This window comes from Glandiceps talaboti, chromosome 3 (genome assembly GCF_964340395.1).
Source record: "Glandiceps talaboti chromosome 3, keGlaTala1.1, whole genome shotgun sequence".
Classification (NCBI taxonomy): Eukaryota; Metazoa; Hemichordata; class Enteropneusta; family Spengelidae; genus Glandiceps; species Glandiceps talaboti.
This window is the reverse complement of record NC_135551.1, coordinates 12,381,003-12,403,515: the sequence shown is the minus strand read 5'-3', so window position 1 is coordinate 12,403,515 and position 22,513 is coordinate 12,381,003. Positions and strand designations below refer to the sequence as shown.

At 37.2% G+C, this 22,513-nt stretch overlaps 1 protein-coding gene across 1 annotated transcript; it reads left to right on the top strand.

Annotated features, from left to right (window-relative positions):
• The first annotated feature begins 379 nt into the window (after positions 1-379).
• Positions 380-17,647, top strand: LOC144432570 (RWD domain-containing protein 1-like). Its single transcript, XM_078120811.1, has 7 exons — positions 380-564; positions 6,453-6,527; positions 7,353-7,483; positions 10,964-11,116; positions 14,300-14,429; positions 15,752-15,814; positions 16,873-17,647. The coding sequence occupies exons 1-7, from the start codon at positions 492-494 to the stop codon at positions 16,962-16,964; spliced, it is 717 nt and encodes a 238-aa protein (XP_077976937.1). The 5' UTR covers positions 380-491; the 3' UTR covers positions 16,965-17,647.
• Positions 17,648-22,513: the final 4,866 nt, after the last annotated feature.

Below are 22,513 nucleotides of genomic sequence, written 5' to 3'. Positions count from 1 at the left end.
CATACCTAAAGGAATCATACCAAAATCAAATTTTTTAAAGACAAAATTAGTTTTTATTTGGCATAAAAAGGGAGAAAGTGTATATGAATTAAAGTTCACGCTATTGTATCTAATAGTAAAGGTTTCATTACCTATAAGAATTTAGTTTAAGCCAAATTCGGTGCAATCTCGCTATACTCGAGAGTTAAATTGGTGGCTAGAAAATCACTCCTATTCCATTTTCAACTACATAAGTTGCTTTCTGGTATATTTGTGATACACGCTGTACCGCGGTAGTGGTCTGTGTGGTAAATGTAAGATGAGCAAGTTGACCACATCTTGCTTATATACGTCGCTTATTTGCGAGATTAAACGAGACTTGAAAGGCTGACTTCCGGAATCTGTGAACAGAAAACACATGTGTGTGTATGGGTTGATGTATATTAGGGTTACATTTCAGGGTTTCCATCAAAATTCTTTTGTTTAATGGTTCTGTATTGCTTCGTGAATTCATGACAGACTACGAGGAAGAACAAAATAATGAGATCGAAGCTCTTACCGCCATATATCCAGAAGAGTTCACCGGTAAGTGGTTAAACACAGTGGACTGTGGAGTGAATGCTCCTTGAGCGTCAGACTACTCACAGTCCTTCTAATTCTATGTGATTAGATGGTCTGCATACCGGTGTATATCTTATTCTAGGTGTTAACGTTGTGAGGTTTTTGCATATCAATGCATGACAATAACAGTTTGCAGTTGCAGTCACCATCCAGTCAACGGTGTATTACCACAGTGACAATAGCGTACAACTGACGTATGGTAAAGTTTCATACATGTCTGGAATGCAATATCATATATAGGTTGGCAGAAGTCTGTGTGGACCTCAGTTCAAATATTGATTAAAGGAAATCATAATGTTCATTTTATTGGTATCAAGGCCGATATAATGATCATGCAGAGGGCATATTACAAGCTCAAATTCCTAAATAAGCAAGAAGAACTTGTAATATTGAAGTTAAAAATTAAGGCAAATACATTGTTTTTGTATAAAACCAAAATACTTACAAATTGAATATAAAAGCTTTAGAGTTCTTGGGACAACTCTATCATGTTGTAGAATTTATCGATGTCTTCACTCTCCCCAACTTCCTTCATTGCCCACACAGACACTTGGCAATATACTTTACATGTATCATATCTACTATATATACTGACAGTTTTGTGCATTTGCTAAATTCCATCTAATGATCTCTGGATCAAAATATTAAAGCTGCATTAGCTACAACTGGAATGTTATTTGGAAATGTTTTAATACCTACAATAACTTACTCATAATATTGTACACCGTGAACAGTATTGCATCACCTATGGGTAAACATATTTTTTGGAACTGTATACACGATAACTCAAATCAAATTGATTTTTGGGTCCACACCCAAAAATCAGCACCTGAACAACAGCAATCATGTTTTCAACCTGTTTCTGTACTGAGTGTGACTGATGTCGACCACTGATTTACATGTGACTGATGTCGACCACTGATTTACATGTGACTGATATCGACCACTGATTTATATGTGACTGATGTCGACCACTGATTTACATGTGACTGATATCGACCACTGATTTACATGTGACTGATGTCGACCACTGATTTACATGTGACTGATATCGACCACTGATTTACATGTGACTGATGTCGACCACTGATTTACATGTGACTGATATCGACCACTGATTTACATGTGACTGATGTCGACCACTGATTTACATGTGACTGATATCGACCACTGATTTACATGTGACTGATATCGACCACTGATTTACATGTGACTGATGTCGACCACTGATTTACATGTGACTGATATCGACCACTGATTTACATGTGACTGATATCGACCACTGATTTACATGTGACTGATATCGACCACTGATTTACATGTGACTGATATCGACCACTGATTTACATGTGACTGATGTCGACTACTGATTTACATGTGACTGATATCGACCACTGATTTACATGTGACTGATATCGACCACTGATTTACATGTGACTGATGTCGACCACTGATTTACATGTGACTGATGTCGACCACTGATTTACATGTGACTGATATCGACCACTGATTTACATGTGACTGATATCGACCACTGATTTACATGTGACTGATATCGACCACTGATTTACATGTGACTGATATCGACCACTGATTTACATGTGACTGATATCGACCACTGATTTACATGTGACTGATATCGACCACTGATTTACATGTGACTGATATCGACCACTGATTTACATGTGACTGATATCGACCACTGATTTACATGTGACTGATATCGACCACTGATTTACATGTGACTGATATCGACCACTGATTTACATGTGACTGATATCGACCACTGATTTACATGTGACTGATATCGACCACTGATTTACATGTGACTGATGTCGACCACTGATTTACATGTGACTGATATCGACCACTGATTTACATGTGACTGATGTCGACCACTGATTTACATGTGACTGATATCGACCACTGATTTACATGTGACTGATATCGACCACTGATTTACATGTGACTGATATCGACTACTGATTTACATGTGACTGATATCGACCACTGATTTACATGTGACTGATATCGACTACTGATTTACATGTGACTGATATCGACCACTGATTTACATGTGACTGATATCGACCACTGATTTACATGTGACTGATATCGACTACTGATTTACATGTGACTGATATCGACTACTGATTTACATGTGACTGATATCGACTACTGATTTACATGTGACTGATATCGACCACTGATTTACATGTGACTGATATCGACCACTGATTTACATGTGACTGATATCGACCACTGATTTACATGTGACTGATATCGACCACTGATTTACATGTGACTGATGTCGACCACTGATTTACATGTGACTGATGTCGACCACTGATTTACATGTGACTGATATCGACCACTGATTTACATGTGACTGATATCGACCACTGATTTACATGTGACTGATATCGACTACTGATTTACATGTGACTGATATCGACCACTGATTTACATGTGACTGATATCGACTACTGATTTACATGTGACTGATATCGACCACTGATTTACATGTGACTGATATCGACCACTGATTTACATGTGACTGATATCGACCACTGATTTACATGTGACTGATATCGACCACTGATTTACATGTGACTGATGTCGACCACTGATTTACATGTGACTGATATCGACCACTGATTTACATGTGACTGATATCGACCACTGATTTACATGTGACTGATGTCGACCACTGATTTACATGTGACTGATGTCGACTACTGATTTACATGTGACTGATATCGACTACTGATTTACATGTGACTGATATCGACTACTGATTTACATGTGACTGATATCGACCACTGATTTACATGTGACTGATATCGACCACTGATTTACATGTGACTGATATCGACCACTGATTTACATGTGACTGATATCGACCACTGATTTACATGTGACTGATATCGACCACTGATTTACATGTGACTGATATCGACCACTGATTTACATCTGACTGATATCGACCACTGATTTACATGTGACTGATATCGACCACTGATTTACATGTGACTGATATCGACCACTGATTTACATGTGACTGATATCGACCACTGATTTACATGTGACTGATATCGACTACTGATTTACATGTGACTGATATCGACCACTGATTTACATGTGACTGATATCGACCACTGATTTACATGTGACTGATATCGACCACTGATTTACATGTGACTGATGTCGACCACTGATTTACATGTGACTGATGTCGACCACTGATTTACATGTGACTGATGTCGACCACTGATTTACATGTGACTGATATCGACCACTGATTTACATGTGACTGATATCGACTACTGATTTACATGTGACTGATATCGACCACTGATTTACATGTGACTGATATCGACCACTGATTTACATGTGACTGATATCGACCACTGATTTACATGTGACTGATGTCGACCACTGATTTACATGTGACTGATATCGACCACTGATTTACATGTGACTGATATCGACCACTGATTTACATGTGACTGATATCGACCACTGATTTACATGTGACTGATATCGACCACTGATTTACATGTGACTGATATCGACCACTGATTTACATGTATAATGTCTAATTGTTAGTTTTTTCACAATGTTCAGTGAATATATACATGTATGTTGTGGTTCTCTGATTGGAAAAAAAAAATGATACGCTACATGTAGTTACAACCTAGGAAGTTTTATTTTGGTGACATATTCAAAATAATTTAGACTGCAATACGAAGTTAAATTCATTAACTTTTCCACAGATGAGCTCTCATCGTAATATATCTTTGTGTTATTTGTTGATGTCAAAAAAATGTCCTCGTTGCAGCTAGTACAGGTTTAAATTAAAGATTTTGTATGACAGAACCCCATGACACATGAGTTGCAAGTTTAATGTACTTGGGGTATTTGTATGTTTGTGTGCTAGTGGTGTTTTCTGCAACCATACTTTCATGAGCCTAGCTAGTGAAAGTGTAGCAGAAAACATAATAATAATAATAATGTTGGTTTCTTATATAGCGCTTTCCCACTCCGTGCTAAAAGCGCTTTACAATTATTACCCCTGGCTCGGATCAGAATGGCACAACGGCCCTTTAGTCTTCCTCAACTCCCCGGGGAGCATACAATCCATTGCAGCCATTTAAGCGCATAGGATTAAAGCCTTCACATTGCAACCTACATCCTACCAGGTCCCCAGTTATACAGCTGGGTTGACTGAGGCACAGTCGTGGTTCAAATCTTGCCCAAGGACTTTAGCCACTCAGAAACAAACAGCAGGCAGCGACGGGGCTCAAACCTGCAACCTGTAGATTCCAAGCCGGTCACGCTAGCCATTCACCCATCATGACTCCACATGAACATGGCAAGCAAAGTGCAAATAACCCTGAGTACTCACACTCACACTGGCACTTACATGTACACATCATGGCCATCTGTTGTTATGGCATATTGTTTATCTGAAACAACAAAATTGCATTAAACTCATATTTTGCAAGCATGGAATTTCATGTAGAGGAATCTGCCCTCATTTGCATACCATGCCGTTGCATATTTGCAATAACATTTTCTTTATTGCATAGCAAGTATGAGCAAGTAGCATTTAACAAGTAATCATTGGTACATGTATATACATAAACCAGTTGTTGGAAAGAACAGACTTTAGAATGTAAAATAGTCATCGATGGTACTCCACTACTCTATGTACATGCAGTCTACATTTTGTAGCTGCTAGACCCCTCAGGCTATTCTGTTTACTTTTCTGTAAAAGCAACCAAAAAAGTCAGCACTGAGGGTGTAGCACCCAGACAAACATATTCATTATGTAACAGCTTTATTCAACAACCTCTAAAGCACATATCCATGGTCTTACTACAAGACTATGCTCTATACTACATGCTTCTATGTTAGGCAGACTCTCAGAGCACCAGAATAGTATGTACCAGTGTAGTGAGACTTCTGCTGGCATCTATTTCGTGAAACTTGTCTGTTTTACCATTGTTACATCTCTATCTGAAGCAAGGCTTTAGAATCTGAATAAGATGAAACAGACTTAAGAATGTAAAATCATGAGCCATAGACACCAGACCCATAAGGTTACATGCATATTCCCTAACTTAAAGCTAACTTGGACCTCAAATTGCCACTGTTCTGCACTTAAGTTTTCTGTTGTTAACAGTTCTGAAATGAACAAAAATAAAGTGAACAGAAGTGAAGACTATTACAGTCTCTAGGATTGTATCAACTTTTCAGTCCAGTGTCAGTAAATTTTCAGTTGTACCCATACATGTATACAAATCATAGAACATAAAGTAAATGTATGTATATTAGATATACTCAGTGGAAGATTTATTATCACAAATTTTAAGAATAACTGACAATGCATTGATATTGCAGTATGTACATTGTACATACATGGGGTGAACAAATCCACTGGTCCTGGGTCTGGGACTAGCAATTTTTTGGGGTCGACCACACAAATTTTACCTTGTCTGGTCCATTGGACCAGTACCTTACTGTTAATAACTATGTTAAAAAGTCATTTGAATATACAGATTCATAGGTAAGATTTAATGTTTCACATTAGCGGGACCTTGGACCACTAATTCTTTCAGCAGGACCACTGGATTTGTTAAGGCACTGGTCCGGAGACCACCAGTTCACAAAATTATTTGTTCACCCCTGACATAGCAAAGAGATCAAGAATATGTACACAACTGTACATGTCAAAGTTTGTTCAACTCAAGTCTATGTAAGACGAAGCTGACACTTTGCTATGATAGATACATTCATCATCTTTTATGTTTCACATAATCACTACATCAGTGTCTTCTTCCTTACAGTTCTCTCCACAAATCCACACTGTTTTGAAATCAGATTGGCATCTGACAATGCAGATGATGAAGATGAAGACACAGGTAAGCAGTTCACAATAAGACAGCTACATTCCAGTCAGTGTTTTTTAGACAACAAATATGTTACTCAGACATATTTAGTGATGAACAAAGAACATAGGATATCTATTTTCTACAACAACAGAAAAAAAAGATTTACATGTTTTTACAAAGGAAAGTGTAGTAGTTCATGAGTACAACATTGAAGATTAATGTACTTCATTTAATGTTTTTGACTTGTGGTAAATATGAACCGATATGTAGATAAATGACATTAACCAGAGGGTTTACCTAGAAGGCACCCAGACCTCAAGACATCAAGCAGTTCTAGGTGTGAGGCAGTTCAACAATTCGAAGACTATTCATCCAAATTGGCAAATCTGGTTCTGCGGTACAAGGCATCATGGGAAGTGAACATAGTTTGTAGAGTCATGTCTCTTGAACCCTTGCCCAAACAATGCTGAAGTAGCTGTGTCAAGAGTTGTGTATCTCCAAACTTTGTTTATTTCCTGTACTTGTACATATACTTGTAATAACCTGTTTGAAGCCATAAACCTGTCTAGTTTGTCCTATCCACTCTTAAGATATTACAGCTATAAAAATCAACAAACTTTACTCGGACGAGATTTGCTGTTCATGCGGGTAAGACATCATGGAAAATAAACAAAGTTAAGAATTTCACAACTCATGAACCCTTACCTCATCAATGCTGAGGGAATCAACAGACCTGTTCTAAGCTTGAACCCTATCTAACCTTCAACGGATATTAAAGCTATCACTAATGTGAGAGCCAGAGATTGAATCATGGGCCTTGAGCTACCTACTTAGCAGTGTTTATTTTGATTTCAGTTGTACAAGCGACCTTGCAGTGTACATACACACCAAAATATCCAGATGAATCTCCCATTACTGAGGTGACGTCATCAGAAAACTTAGAAGATGATGATGTCACTTCCATTCTAGAACTATGTCAAGAACAGGTAAAAATAGTTAATATACATGTTAATATAATAATATACATGTTAATATAATAATATACATGTACATGTTGTTTTCACTTTGCCAAGTGTATGCAAATGATGAACATGTAGTGATGACAATGACGATTATGAATATTATGATTATGGTGATGATTATGATTATGACGATTATGATTATGATTATGATTATGACGACTACGATGATGATAATGATGATGATGATGATGATGATGATAATGACAGATACAACAAGCACAATGAAGGTGATGATAATGACGGCGTCAACAATGATGATGATGATGATGATGATGATGATGATGATGATGATGATGATGATGATATTGTCAAGAACAGTTAAAGATAGTTTTCATATTACCTTGTATGTGTGAATGATGATGATGGTGATGGTGGCTTCTCTTCTAAAACTTAAAACATTAGACAGGTCCTGAGGATATTTCATAACAAAATTTCAAAAAACAGATATTTTAATGGGATGTACTAAGTGACTTATCTTTATTGTCTGCCTTCATATGTCTACCGTTACTGTCTGCTCTAAGTGTAGAAAACACTTAAAATTAAGTAAACAACATCACAAACACCAAACCGTGCCAATGTTCCGTGTACAGCCTCTCAATTCAAAAATGCAAATTTGATATAATCTGCAATAGTTACTTCCTGTGAGCCAATCTTACCTCACATGGTTATCTGTTACTGAAATAAAGTGTAACTCACTGTGATATGAAAGTTGATGGTACATAAATACAATGTTCACTTTACATAGAAGAGAATTGACTCTAGGGCAACTGAAACCTGCTAGTTATAACTGGAATATCATTTCTCAAACCACAATATTTTCACTGAAAATTCGTAAAATACCAAATAGTTAGCAATTATACATGTTAATCAGTGGTCGATATTATCCATAAATAGTACAGAAACAGGTTGAAATCGTGATTGCCGTAGAGAGCGCTGATTTTTTGGATGTGAACTCAAAAATCAATTTGATTTGATTTGTCATATATACACCTACAAATAATATGTATATCCACAGGTGATGCAATACTGTTCATGGGTGAACGATATTATTACATGTAAGTTATTGGCCCTATAAAAACACTTTTAACAAAAAAGTTCCAATTACTGCTACATGTAGTGCAGTTTTAAGTCATAACACTGATAAGCTGGTTTTTTTGGCCACATTCAGACTGCCTTTGTCAAATATACTTCTCATCTCACTCAACTTACGTAACCTACTGGGACCAGAGTTGGCCTGAATGTGTTCACACATAAATGTAACCCGGCTTAAAATCTAGTCTGACTTACACCACCAGGACTAACCTACATTGTTTATTAAAGTCACACAGATAAGGAAAAATTGTATTTATTAGATAAACAATGAATATTCATGACTTAATCTCCTAAGTTATATTACCTGCAGCTAAGTAGTTATTTAGTGTTCATCTAATACATATACATATCTGCTAGCCCCATGAGCCAATAGTGGACCATTGGTAGAACAGTGAAATTGTAAGAGAAAGTCAATTTAATGTTTCTTGCAAGTCACACAAAATTTACATGATGTAAGATCATAAAATGATTGTTCAGAACTCAAAAAGTTTATGGATATATCTTTCATGTAGCGCTATTCCCAGTTTTAAGTCATGACAGTTTTTGGACACTTTCACATTTAAAAGGAAAATGAAACACTGCAAACTCTAACTTGAGATACATGTACTAAGGATTTATGATAGTTTCATGGTGGGGTCAATGACTCCTTAATTACAGATCTACTATGGTACATCATAACATATTCTTCAGTTTTAATGAACACATTTTTTCCAAAAAGCTATTTTGAATATAAGATTGGTAATGGTAGGAAGTTAGCCCAAGTGACAAAGTGTCTAGATCAACTTGCTTCAATTGACAATTACTGATCATCCTGAAAGGTGACTGTATGCTAATTATCATTCAATCCTACTCATGACCTCTGACCTTGCCATGCTATTTTTGGTTCAACTTTTCTAACAGGTTAAAACAGTGTCAGTATCAATCCTTAGTCATCAGGTTTTTGAATGTGTGTACATATCTGAATTTAAATGAATGTTTTTACTGCTAAAACTCTGCGAAATGGAAACAGGAAAACTTTCTGGAAATTATGACAGGATACGTTTCAAAGGTTATATTATTCAGACCAAAAAAATCATCCCATAACCTATAAATAAAACATTATCTCATTGATATGCAAGCATTTATAAGAAGTTTATATGCAAATACCACCCATATTTTTTCTCCAAAGATAGTGGATATGCAAATTTATGACATTTATCAAACTATATAGTATTTAAATATAATGGCTATGCAAATGTATTTAAATTTACCAAACCATATTTAGTCTTCAAAGATGCAAATTTGCAAATAATTTATGCAAATTGTCAGCATAACCCTTGACAGAGTATTGACTGGGTAAAGGTGAATTAAGGCTATGGTTGGCTGTCATGCAGTAAGAGAACAGTGGCATACAGTGTGTGTACGTGTACCAGCAAAATTGTCAATCTAGAATAGAATGTATGGACACTATACTGAATAGTAATGTGATTTCAGAAAAGAAGTATTGAAGTGTTGCACAGGACACAGGTAGAATGATAACAAAGGTTACACACACACACACACACACACACACACACACACACACACACACACACACATACATACATACATACATACATACATACATACATACATACATACACACACACACCTACATACATACATACATACATACATACATACATACATACATACATACATACATACATACATACATACACACATGTAAACAGGCAAATGTGAACATATACATGTAAGCACACACACACAAACAAATGCAACACATAAGCACACACACACACACCACACACATGTAAACAGGCAAATGCAAACACACCACACACATGTATGCAGGCAAACACACACACACACACACACACCTGTATCATTGTTACATTGGTAAACAATTTCCATTATCAGTTTGCCTTTTTACTGAAAGCATAGGTGAAACTTAAAACATTGAATTGAGACTACATGTAACAGACATTAATTTACATTTGATCAGAAATATCAGATATGTGGCCATTAGGTATTCAATTTCAAACAGGTCAGAAAAAGTTAAAAGTTTACCGTGTCTCAGTCTGACACAGGGAAACACATACAATGTAGATCAACCATGATGGGTAAACACTGATCCCATAATCCTCACATGTAATAATAGATAGCATATATAGTGTTTGAGTAAATGTTTATGCCACCCCACTACCAAGTATTGTACATAGATTTCAATAATCACACACACACACACACACACACACACACACACACACACACACACACACATACACACACACACACACACACACACACACACACGGTCATGCACACACACCAATTGACTTCCATTCATGACTGTTTCCACGGTATTTTCAGGTTGAAGAAAACCTAGGAATGGCAATGGTTTTTACAATGGTGTCAGTCATCAAAGAGAAATTGAATGAAAAAGTGGATGAAATCAAACAACAACAGAAGGAACTTGAAGAACGGCTTGAAGAAGAAGAGAGAGCTAAGGAAAAAGCTGAAGAGGTAGTTTTAATCTTTCAATTCTCTTGTTTTGTTCAGTTTTATCTGACAGACACTGTAGCTTCCATTGTTATACCTGGTACTTTAATGTATATGTAGTGTGTATAATTTGTTTTGTTGAGTTTTATCAGACAGACACTAAGTAACGTCCATTCTTATACTTAGAACTTTCATTTAGTGTGTACCATTCCAACCCATGCTCAGTTAAAATCAGGAAAAAATCAGGGGTAGAGGTGCAAATTTTTTAAAATGGCAGTCAAGACTGAAAGTGATATTAGAATGACCTCATTTTTAGCTCCGCTGTCAGCGAAAGCTGAAAGCGTAGCTTTAGGTATAGGTTGTATAGAGTATAGAGAGTAGAGTGAATCATAGGTGTCCGTCAAACTTTTATATTTTCATTATTTTCTCCGAAAGTGACAGTCAGTATTCTTAGATATTTAGTGTGCATGTTCCCTGGGGGGAGGCTATTCAGATTTGTTCATGCCAAGTTGATCTGTGCCATTTTCAATTTTTTATGATTTTTTTTCGTAAAATGTCATTTTCATCATCTCCGTGAAAACTTATTGTCAGATTGCTTTGATATCTGGTGTGTTGATGCGCAGGGGGTAGCTTACTCAGGTTTGTTAATTTCAAGTCAGCACATCTTCATTTTTATTTTTTATGATTTTTTTTTTTGTAATTTGAAAAAAAAATGAATATGTTAATGAGCATAATGACCGACGCCATATTGGAAATCAGTCGACGAGACTTTAAGTAAACTGCCACTTTTCAAAAGACACTATTGACGTCAAACAAGCAATGTAATATGTGCTATAGTCATAATTCTACGCATTGGGCGCCCAAATGCATGAAGTGACAAGCGTTTATTCGAAACAGGGTTGTAAACTTCAAATCCGTCCTTATTTGCATACTCAATCCTGATTCGACCAGAAGCTGAAGCTGACCTCATTTGACCGGGCGATTTTCCACAGCAAGTAACAACACAGGACGTTCTTGGTACTCACTAAAATCTCACTTCAGACCCACTATAGAAATGTGATGTTTTCAGATAACATGTAACTTGTGATTAATTCTATATTGTCGTGCAATTTGGAGTGACAGTGAACCAGAATTAAGACAACTTGCGTAAGGAAGGCATGCGGTTGAAGTTATGCAAGAGCAGTCTAACTGCGGACTGTGAATCAACCAAATTTTGTTTATTGGCTGACAGTTCACATGTAAAGTTAAACGACATGAACGTGTTTTGCCATTTCCAAAATGCAAATATTTGGCAAGTAAAAATAATTAAAATAATCACAACTTTAATTTGGCTTCAGACTTTGCATTATGTTTTGCGTATCTTTCCCCGTTTTACATGTAAATCCGAAAAGGTTCTCTCGTCAGATCATGTCATCAGTGATCATACCGCGAGGGGCTGCTTGTTGAGTACGAGCGAAGTGAGGCATGTTGAGGTATTTTGTTGAGAATTATAAATATTGCGAAATGTCAAGTACAAGGTTTAAATACAATGGAATGATGAAAAAAAATGGCCGAGTCTGCTGACAGGCGCCGCGCCGGTCACAAGAAACACTGTAAATTCCATCTTTCTTAGTTTCCGTACGGCGACAACCCCGGGTACCCGGATGCACGAGGGACTAACGCGGAAGCAAGTCGTTGTCAGCCATACGTTACAGTGGTAACATCGTCCGAGAAATCGCTGCGTTCAGAGTGTCATTATTCACAGAATTGTTGTTTTCGAGTGAAAACGCGTCTTGAATTGTATAAATCTAACAAATGAACACATGTCAAGTTATATTTTGAAAGTTGTATCGCTAGTTTGAGACGATTTTCTCACGTACTATCGAGGCTTACTTGGACTTGGACCTTACTCCAGTTCATCGGGAAGTTTAGCCAGTCCGATAATTCTTTCTGGTTTAGTTTACAACACTTTTGATCACGCAGATTTTGTTGTTGTGATGAAAAGAAATTTAAAAAAAAAGATCACTTCAACCATTTCGTTGTGTTTTCTTTATGAACGGTAATAGAACATGAACGAGTTTTACCACTGTAACGTATGGCTGCCAGAATGACTCTCTTTCGGGTACTTGGCGGGGATTGTCGCCGTCCGGAAACTAAGATGGCGATTAATACATTTCTTCCCTATATATATCTACTACAACTTGTACAAGTTGAATGGTGTTGACTTGGTAAATTTGTTAGAAAATTGAAATTCAAATTGCCTCAAAATTATTTTAGAACCCTAGTTTATTTCATTCATCATTAAAATTTCCCAGGGTTAAAGCTGTAAGACAATGGAATTATTTATAGCCAACCTCAAAATCCTCTTTTTTTTTTCTTTTTCTTGTGTGCATTTCCCAGTCATTTTTTTCTGAGATTTTGTGCAATTTTTCATAACAGTAGATTTTTGTTATAAAATGGTGACTATGGTATAAAAGTACAATACATTACCAACTTCTGTGTAAAACATGTTTTACAGTGAGACATCAAATGAACCACTAACCACTTTATTGCATCGCTAAAACAAGACTGCATAGTGAAGAGCTGAAGAACTGAACCACTTCTATGTGTCACCAAAATAAAAAATAAAATTTAAAAAAAACAGCGGAGCTATTCTGACCGATAGGTCGCTTGTATAAATCCTAAATAGTCTAGTTTCTGATACTCATTACATCGCTATGATGATCTCCACCATTTTATAGTCAAATGTTTTACTCTAGGCACAACATTACATTTTTTTACCCCCACCAATTACAACTGCCTGTCAGTTTGTGTGATAGATTACTACTGACATGCAATGTTCAGCCTTTCCCCAGCAGGCAATTTAGATTTTCGGTAAAATTTGTCATTTGACTATACGTGGAGAGGAGAGTGGTCATAGAAAACGTTGACAGGTATATAACTAGACTAAATCCAAAATGGCTGCCAAATCACTGAATACTATGGCAAATTAAAAGACTATTGATTTCCTGCAAAACAAAACTAGTGAACCCAAAATTAGCTTTCGTCATTTCAAATGGACCAGAAAAATCTTTCATGTGGCACGATTTTGATTTGATTTTCTGGTAAATTTGGCATTCTACCATATACTTTGTACACAGCTGAATATCAGTCGATACCCTTCACTTTTCAGTTTGTCTACGAATATTTTACCTTCATTTGAAAGTGTTTGTGTTTTTCACATGTTAGGCAAAAAAGTTTACTGGGACTCCTGTAACCATAGAAACCTTTTTGGCATGGAAGAAAAAATTTGATGAAGAAATGGCACAAAAGAAGAACAAGACCCTTGAAACTGCTGAAGACAGTAAAAAATTAACAGGTAATGAATATATCTGTGATACGTAACACCATCAGTGCTGCAAGTGGTTTTCATGTTGAAATAAAACTGTGAAAATTCTGTTGATATGATTTTACTGAAAATGTCACTTTGCTGCTTTTAGGATTTTGTTATTTCATACAGAATGTATCACACAAGAAAAATAAACTCTGTATCACAGAAGAAAAATAAACTCTGTAAGAATGGACTACACAGACATATGTTCCCTAATCTTCACTCATTAAATATTAGAAGAGAAGGACTTCAGACATAGCATAAATATTTCAATATACCAATGTGCTCACCATGGTATATTGCAACAATAGTGGCTGATTTGCATAAATATTTAAATATAAATAACATGGTAATTTGCATATTGGTTTGCATAGTGATCAGCATATGATATGCATGTCTTCAACACTGGAACAAAGTCTGACGCTTAATTTAACACATACACACATATGTGTACATACATTGAGGAGCAGCCATTTATCATGTGAAGGTATTTTGATTTTGTCATTCAAAGATTATTACAGTGTAGAGCTCACGGATGGTAGAACGCTGAAGCACGGTAAAAACCTGCCAAGTATGGCGGCCTAATGCCAAGGACATGGTTTGCACCATGCATTCTCTATAGTGGAGAGAACACAACACGGTAAAAACCTGCCAAGTATGGCGGCCTAATGCCAAGGACATGGTTTGCACCATGCATTCTCTATAGTGGACAGAACACAACACGGTAGAAACCTGCCAAGTATGGCGGCCTAATGCCAAGGACATGGTTTGCACCATGCATTCTCTATAGTGGAGAGAACACAACACGGTAAAAACCTGCCAAGCATGGCGGCCTAATGCCAAGGACATGGTTTGCACCATGCATTCTCTATAGTGGAGAGAACACAACACGGTAAAAACCTGCCAAGTATGGCGGCCTAATGCCAAGGACATGGTTTGCACCATGCATTCTCTATAGTGGAGAGAACACAACACGGTAAAAACCTGCCAAGCATGGCGGCCTAATGCCAAGGACATGGTTTGCACCATGCATTCTCTATAGTGGAGAGAACACAACACGGTAGAAACCTGCCAAGTATGGCGGCCTAATGCCAAGGACATGGTTTGCACCATGCATTCTCTATAGTGGAGAGAACACAACACGGTAAAAACCTGCCAAGTATGGCAGCCTGGGTGACAAGGACAGTGTTTGCACCATGCTTTCTCTATAGTGGGGAGAACACTACTATACTGTTCTCTAGTAGAAGGTATAAACTCTTTTATTTCATGGTTTTATGGTGTAATAATTTATTCAAATCTTTTATTTCCAGGACGACAACTTTTTGAACAAGATCAATCTTTAGATGACTCTGAAGTTGCCTTCCTAGAAGAAGGTAAGACAAATTTTATTTTGAACATTAAAGATTATTTGAAAAAAAAAAACTAATATAAATGTTGATAAATTTTCTGCTCAAAGTATAAAGTATTTACAGTAGAGTTGGTAAGATAAATATCGCTAGCCTGAAATTTGTGCAACTGATCAAGGAAATTTGGTTTTCTTGTGTCTCATTTTCGACTACTATCAAATAGATATTTGAATTTCATGAACTGTGGGTTGCCTAATATTGTTTTAAAATAACCTACAGAGGGCGCCATACATACTTAGCAAATGTTTGATGCGGTACTCTGAAAGAGAGTATTTGTCAATCATTGTTCAATCCCTCTTTCTTTACTTTCCTTTTATCTTGAACATTATTTCACACTCTCCTCACTCATGTCATGTACCCTCCATTCTTCACTCATTCCCTACTTTTTTGTCGGTGTGTCCTCCCCTTGACTTTCTCCGTGTATCCTCAATTTCACTTGTAAACATGCAGATAAATCCCCTCCCCTTTTTCATCCTCTTCTTTGTTCCTTCATTTCAGTCATACACATAGATGGTTCTCCTCTTCCCCCCCCCCCCCCAGTTTCCCTCATGAACACAAACAAGCCTTTAACTCTCCCTCTCTCTTTCTGTCTGTTTCACTCACAGCACAGATAATTCTCCTCCCCACTCTTTCTAACTCCCTGCCATTGCATGTCACATCCACAGATAAATAAACCTCCCATCCTTTTTCAATCTCTGTCTTTCCATTTCACTAATGATTACCGTGATAATTCTTCTTCCTCCTCTTTCTCATGCCCTCAATTAATTCATTTTACTGATGCACATCACACACACACACACACACACACACACACACACACATGTACATCACACACACATGTGCATCATACACATGGACACACACCATCTACACTCACACACATCACTCTCATAACATGCACATAAATACATCACACACACACACACACACACACAAACAATTGTACATACACATAGACTAAAACCATTTTTTTACTCACATACTTATTTTTAATAAATTTCATTTCATAATTTTTTTCATTTCAGAAGGTGATAATGTAGTTGTAGATGAATCACTATTCCAGGAATTAGATGACCTTGAATTAGAAGATGAAATTGACATTGATGAAGACGATTAAAAAAGATGAAAAAATTACCCTGTTTACATCAACATTCTGCTCTCTATCCTACACAAAAATAGCACAGCCACGTTTGCACACTTGAAACTTGACAAAAGAGATATTATCATGTCCTGGGACAGTTTATGCTTTCATTTCCTATGCAGACAGCCAACTTTATCAGAAAAGTATTGTGATGCCAACTGAAAGTAGTGGTATGACTTCCCCCATTGAGACAGAGGATAGAAACAAGAGCATTTTTACTGCTGCTTCACTAATTTGTAAATATCTTTATTGATTTACAAAAAATAAACTGCATGTAAAAGAAAAAAATGCTCGCCTATGGCTTTACTGTAATATTTTTGTGATGTAGACTAAATTGATAGTTCTAGCATAACAGTGTACCTGTATGGAAGAAGGCACACTGCCTGGCTTTATAACTGTATGATTGTGAAAGAACACCTTCTCATCGACATACTGTCTATCTTACATGTACGTTTTCATGCTTGATCTATCATCCCATAGGGATAGAAGTATTGGAATGAAGAAGTATGGAAATTTCTGGAAAAATGTAGACTCCATAATTAGTCCTGTGATGGTTAAACTTTTTTGATGGCTATATTTCTTACATGTATGTTAATAGTCCCTACATAGCAGTGTACATGTACCTGTACAAAAGGCAGTACTGGTACAGTTTGTATATCTACATGTGCATGGCTGTGACAGGCCTTACTACAGTTGACTGATTTAAAAGTACTGTATTAAACCTAGAAAATGTATGACTCATTTAATGTTTGTTACCAAGCTATTTCATAGAACCTAGTAATGCCATCTCCTCTATACAATTCCAACTTAATCAACCTTTTGAACAAACACGCGCCTGTAAAGAAGCGACTCTTCACACAACGTCCTGACTCCAAGTGGTACAACGCTGATATACTATGTGCAAAAAAGCAACGCCGTTCGCTAGAAAAAAAATGGCGGAAAGAAAATCTAGAAATCAACAAACAGTTATTCCGTGATCAGTGCAAGAAAGTGAATTCACTAATCCGTCAAGCAAAACGTGCTTATTATACTGAGCTCATTGAATATAACAGTCACAATCAGAAAGCCCTTTTCAAGATCATATCAAGTCTGACAAAGGAAAAACCTCGGCTTCCCACATCTTCGACTCCAACTGCTCTCGCCGAAAGGTTCAGCCATTTCTTCATTGAAAAAATAACTCATATTCGCACAAACCTAGATTCCTGTGGATTGTCAACTAATTCAACTGTGCCTCAAGTTGCGGCAATGTCACCTGTGACACTGTCAACCTTTGAACCCACGACAACGGAAAAATTAAAGGAAATTATCATGTCATCACCATCAAAATTATGCAGTCTCGATCCTATACCAACCATCCTTCTCAAAAGTGCCATCGACTCACTACTACCAGAAATCACAAATATAGTTAATGCTTCGCTACAAACCGGGACTGTCCCAGAGTTACTCAAATTTGCAGTTGTTACACCTCTTCTCAAGAAACCATCTCTGGACCATGAAGTGCTGAAAAACTATAGACCGGTTTCAAATCTACCTTTTCTCTCTAAAGTCATTGAAAAGGTAGTTGCAAAACAGGTTACCAACTTTCTCAACGCCAATTCTCTCTTAGAACCACTCCAATCTGCATACAAGAAATTCCACAGTACTGAAACAGCACTTGTCAAAGTTCACAATGATATCACTTTATCACTGGATTCTGGAAATGATGTCATCTTGGTCTTATTGGACTTATCTGCTGCTTTCGACACCATTGATCATAATATTCTCATCACACGTTTGACTGAACTTGGAATTCAAGGCACCGTTCTACACTGGTTTTCTTCATATCTATCTGGCAGATTCCAATCAGTTGTCATCGAAGGTCATCAATCATCTCCATGTCCACTCCGATTCGGTGTACCCCAAGGTTCTGTACTTGGGCCTCTACTGTTCACTCTCTATATAGCACCCCTTGGACAACTTATTCGACATCATCAGTTAAATTTTCATCAATATGCAGATGATAATGAACTCTACCTGGCATTTACAAGAAGAGAGACAGCCATCGCTACGTCCAAGATCGAGGACTGCCTGTTGGATATCAAGAAGTGGATGAATACCAACAAGTTAAAATTAAATGATGACAAGACAGAAATCCTGCACATAAGATCTCGATTCAGTCGTTCCCAAAATCACATTCAGTCATTAAGCGTTGGGGACAGTACCATACATCCAGTGGATTATGCTCGCAATATTGGGTTTTGGTTCGACAGCACCCATGAATTTAAACAACACATCATCCGACTCTGTAAGTGCATTTATTTCGATATTCGCCGCATTGGATTCATTCGTAAATACCTTTCCCAGCAGACCTGTTTAAAACTTGTCAACGCTACTCTTTCCTCAAAGCTTGATTACGCTAATGCCCTATTATTTGGACTACCGTCATCCAGCATTAATCTATTACAGAGAGCTCAAAACTCTGCTGCGCGGCTAATTGCACAAGTGAAGAAACATGAACACATTTCTCCGATTCTGATGAAATTCCACTGGCTCCCTGTAATATATAGAATCAAATTCAAGATTTTACTTCTTACCTACAAAGCTTTGAACGGCACCGCACCTGACTACCTCACTACACTCATCGAACTTAATAAACCAACCAGATCTCTCCGCTCAAGTGACAAAGTTTCTCTTAAAACTCCACGAACAAGACTCAGATTCTATGGTGATCGTTCTTTCTCATATGCCGCTGCTACCTTGTGGAATGATCTTCCAAGTCATATTCGATCAGCATCAAGTACTGAAATTTTCAAATCTAGGCTAAAGACCTACTTTTTTGAGAGAGCATATTTAAGTGACACTTTGTAAAGCGCCAGTGAACATTTTAAATGGATACCAGGCGCTATATAAATCTGTTATCATATCATATCATATCATATCATATCCTCTCCCACCCCACCCCACCCACCAAACTTGACCCATGGTATATCCCTGGTAACCGTTGCTAGGCACGAATGCTGCATCAGTGATCTTTACGTGAACAGAATATGACAGAACCATATACTGTGTGGGATAGTCTGTGGATTTGCATGCGTTCTTCGAGTGTGGCCATTGTCATGAGTGTAGTGACCAAAATTGCATCAGAAATCCTGCAAGCATGAGTGCAAATGCCATTGAGTTCCTATACTGAGACTGGGACTTCTGTTATTATTACATGTTTATCTGAAATTGCAAATTTCCACAAAAAGTTATACTGTGGAAATCAAGACATTTCGTCTACAACAAACAAAAGCTAATTTGCATATATAATTTGCATGCAGGTATGCAATATACTACATTGTGTAACTATCTAAAATTAACCGTAGTTAGTTTTGGAATAATGTTTTCAATATTGCACTGCACTACAAATGCCACTGGCATGTCAGTGCACAGGTACAAGTCACAGGGGCGTGTAATATTTCATAGATTGTTGTTTTCCAGGTCTACAGACTAAATATAACAACCTTTTGATTAATATATATTCCTACATGTAAAGGGAAGAGACTAAGAATATTTCTTAGTAGTATAGAGATTGATACATTTGTAGCAGCAAGATTCGTACGATATTTTCCTAAGAAAACGGCATTCTAAGCAATAAGAAAACAACAATCTATGAAATATTACACGCCCCTGTGGTACAAGTAATCACCTGATACATATGTAATCAAAGCCATAATGCTAAAGCCATGTAAAAGGATTAGTGCCATAAGATTATGCATCATTCATCAGCATCATCATCATCACCAAAAGTGAACATATCACACACACACACACACACACTTTTCTCAGTGTTTGATATTACAATATGGGTAGTGTATGTCAGGAAGTACTGGATAAGCCAGAGCATAGACCCTACCCTACATAGACCCCTAGCATAGACCCTACCCTACATAGACCCCTAGCATAGACCCTACCCTACATAGACCCCTAGCATAGACCCTACCCTACATAGACCCCTAGCATAGACCCTACCCTACATAGACCCCTAGCATAGACCCTACCCTACATAGACCCCTAGCATAGACCCTACCCTACATAGACCCCTAGCATAGACCCTACCCTACATAGACCCCTAGCATAGACCCTACCCTACATAGACCCCTAGCATAGACCCTACCCTACATAGACCCCTAGCATAGACCCTACCCTACATAGACCCCTAGCATAGACCCTACCCTACATAGACCCCTAGCTATAGCATAGACCCTACCCTACATAGACCCCTAGCATAGACCCTACCCTACATAGACCCCTAGCATAGACCCTACCCTACATAGACCCCTAGCATAGACCCTACCCTACATAGACCCCTAGCATAGACCCTACCCTACATAGACCCCTAGCATAGACCCTACCCTACATAGACCCCTAGCATAGACCCTACCCTACATAGACCCCTAGCATAGACCCTACCCTACATAGACCCCTAGCATAGACCCTACCCTACATAGACCCCTAGCATAGACCCTTTCGTGTAAGGTCTATGTCCAAAGTGTACAGCCATTGGAAGTTAGTCTTTTGTTGGGTTTGGTTGACGCCCGAATTCCACAACAAACATATTACAAAACCGGTATGTGTAGACATGGACAACACTGTAGACATGTTGACTCATTCTAAGTAAAAACAAAATACAGACAATGTAGCGCATTGCCAATACAAGTTCTTACTATTTGAGACCAGTATAGATAACCTGTATACACTTTCCTTATTGTATATGGATGAGGATTGGGTATTTATTTTGGATTTTTAATTTATAAAACAATTTTATCATGGCTTCCTACTTGAAAAATCATTGTAAAACAATATATGTCAAGTCTTTGTTTGTAACTCAATAAATTGCAAAAAAGACTGATAAATGTATGGAATGTTTGTTATTGTACGTATTAACATGTTACACATTTTTACCTTTTTTGCACTGTACTGAGTGATGAACACAGACTTAGTCTGTGTTGTTTCACATTGATTTTTCAAGTAGGAAGCCATGATAAAAATTGTTTATGACTTAAAAATCCAAATAAATACCCAATGCTCATACATATGACCCCTTTAATACAAAACTCAAAGACTCTAATGATAAATAACACTGTGTTACAGTTACTTGACACGTACATACTTTGTTTTCATATCTATAATGTATAGCAGATATATATAAGATGATCCTGACTCAGCCCAAAAGTAACTATCCTTATTTTATAGGCAAAAGGCCTACCATTACGTTACGAACTACTTTTTCTAGATCGATCGATTGGTTGTCCCACACGTCACGGCCACGTTCACCTCTTAAATGACGAATATAAGGCGATCTTCCCATGTATCTCCATGGTTTCTGTGAGGATATATGTATCCACAGTTAAACCCTAAATATATGGTGTCAGACTTCAAAGAGTTACTTTAGGTATATTTCCATATGTTCTCCATTTCTCGTTTGTCCAACTTTAAAGATTAACAAAGTAACCAATGATGTAATCCTATCTGAATACAATCTGATGTACATTATATTGTCTAGC

Excerpts from the sequence above, each read along its gene's own strand:
- LOC144432570 (XM_078120811.1), top strand. The coding sequence starts at position 492 with ATGACAGACTACGAGGAAGAACAAAATAATGAGATCGAAGCTCTTACC. Across the intron at positions 11,117-14,299 it reads CTAAGGAAAAAGCTGAAGAG|GCAAAAAAGTTTACTGGGAC; the intron begins GTAGTTTTAATC and ends TTCACATGTTAG. Across the intron at positions 14,430-15,751 it reads AGACAGTAAAAAATTAACAG|GACGACAACTTTTTGAACAA; the intron begins GTAATGAATATA and ends TTTTATTTCCAG.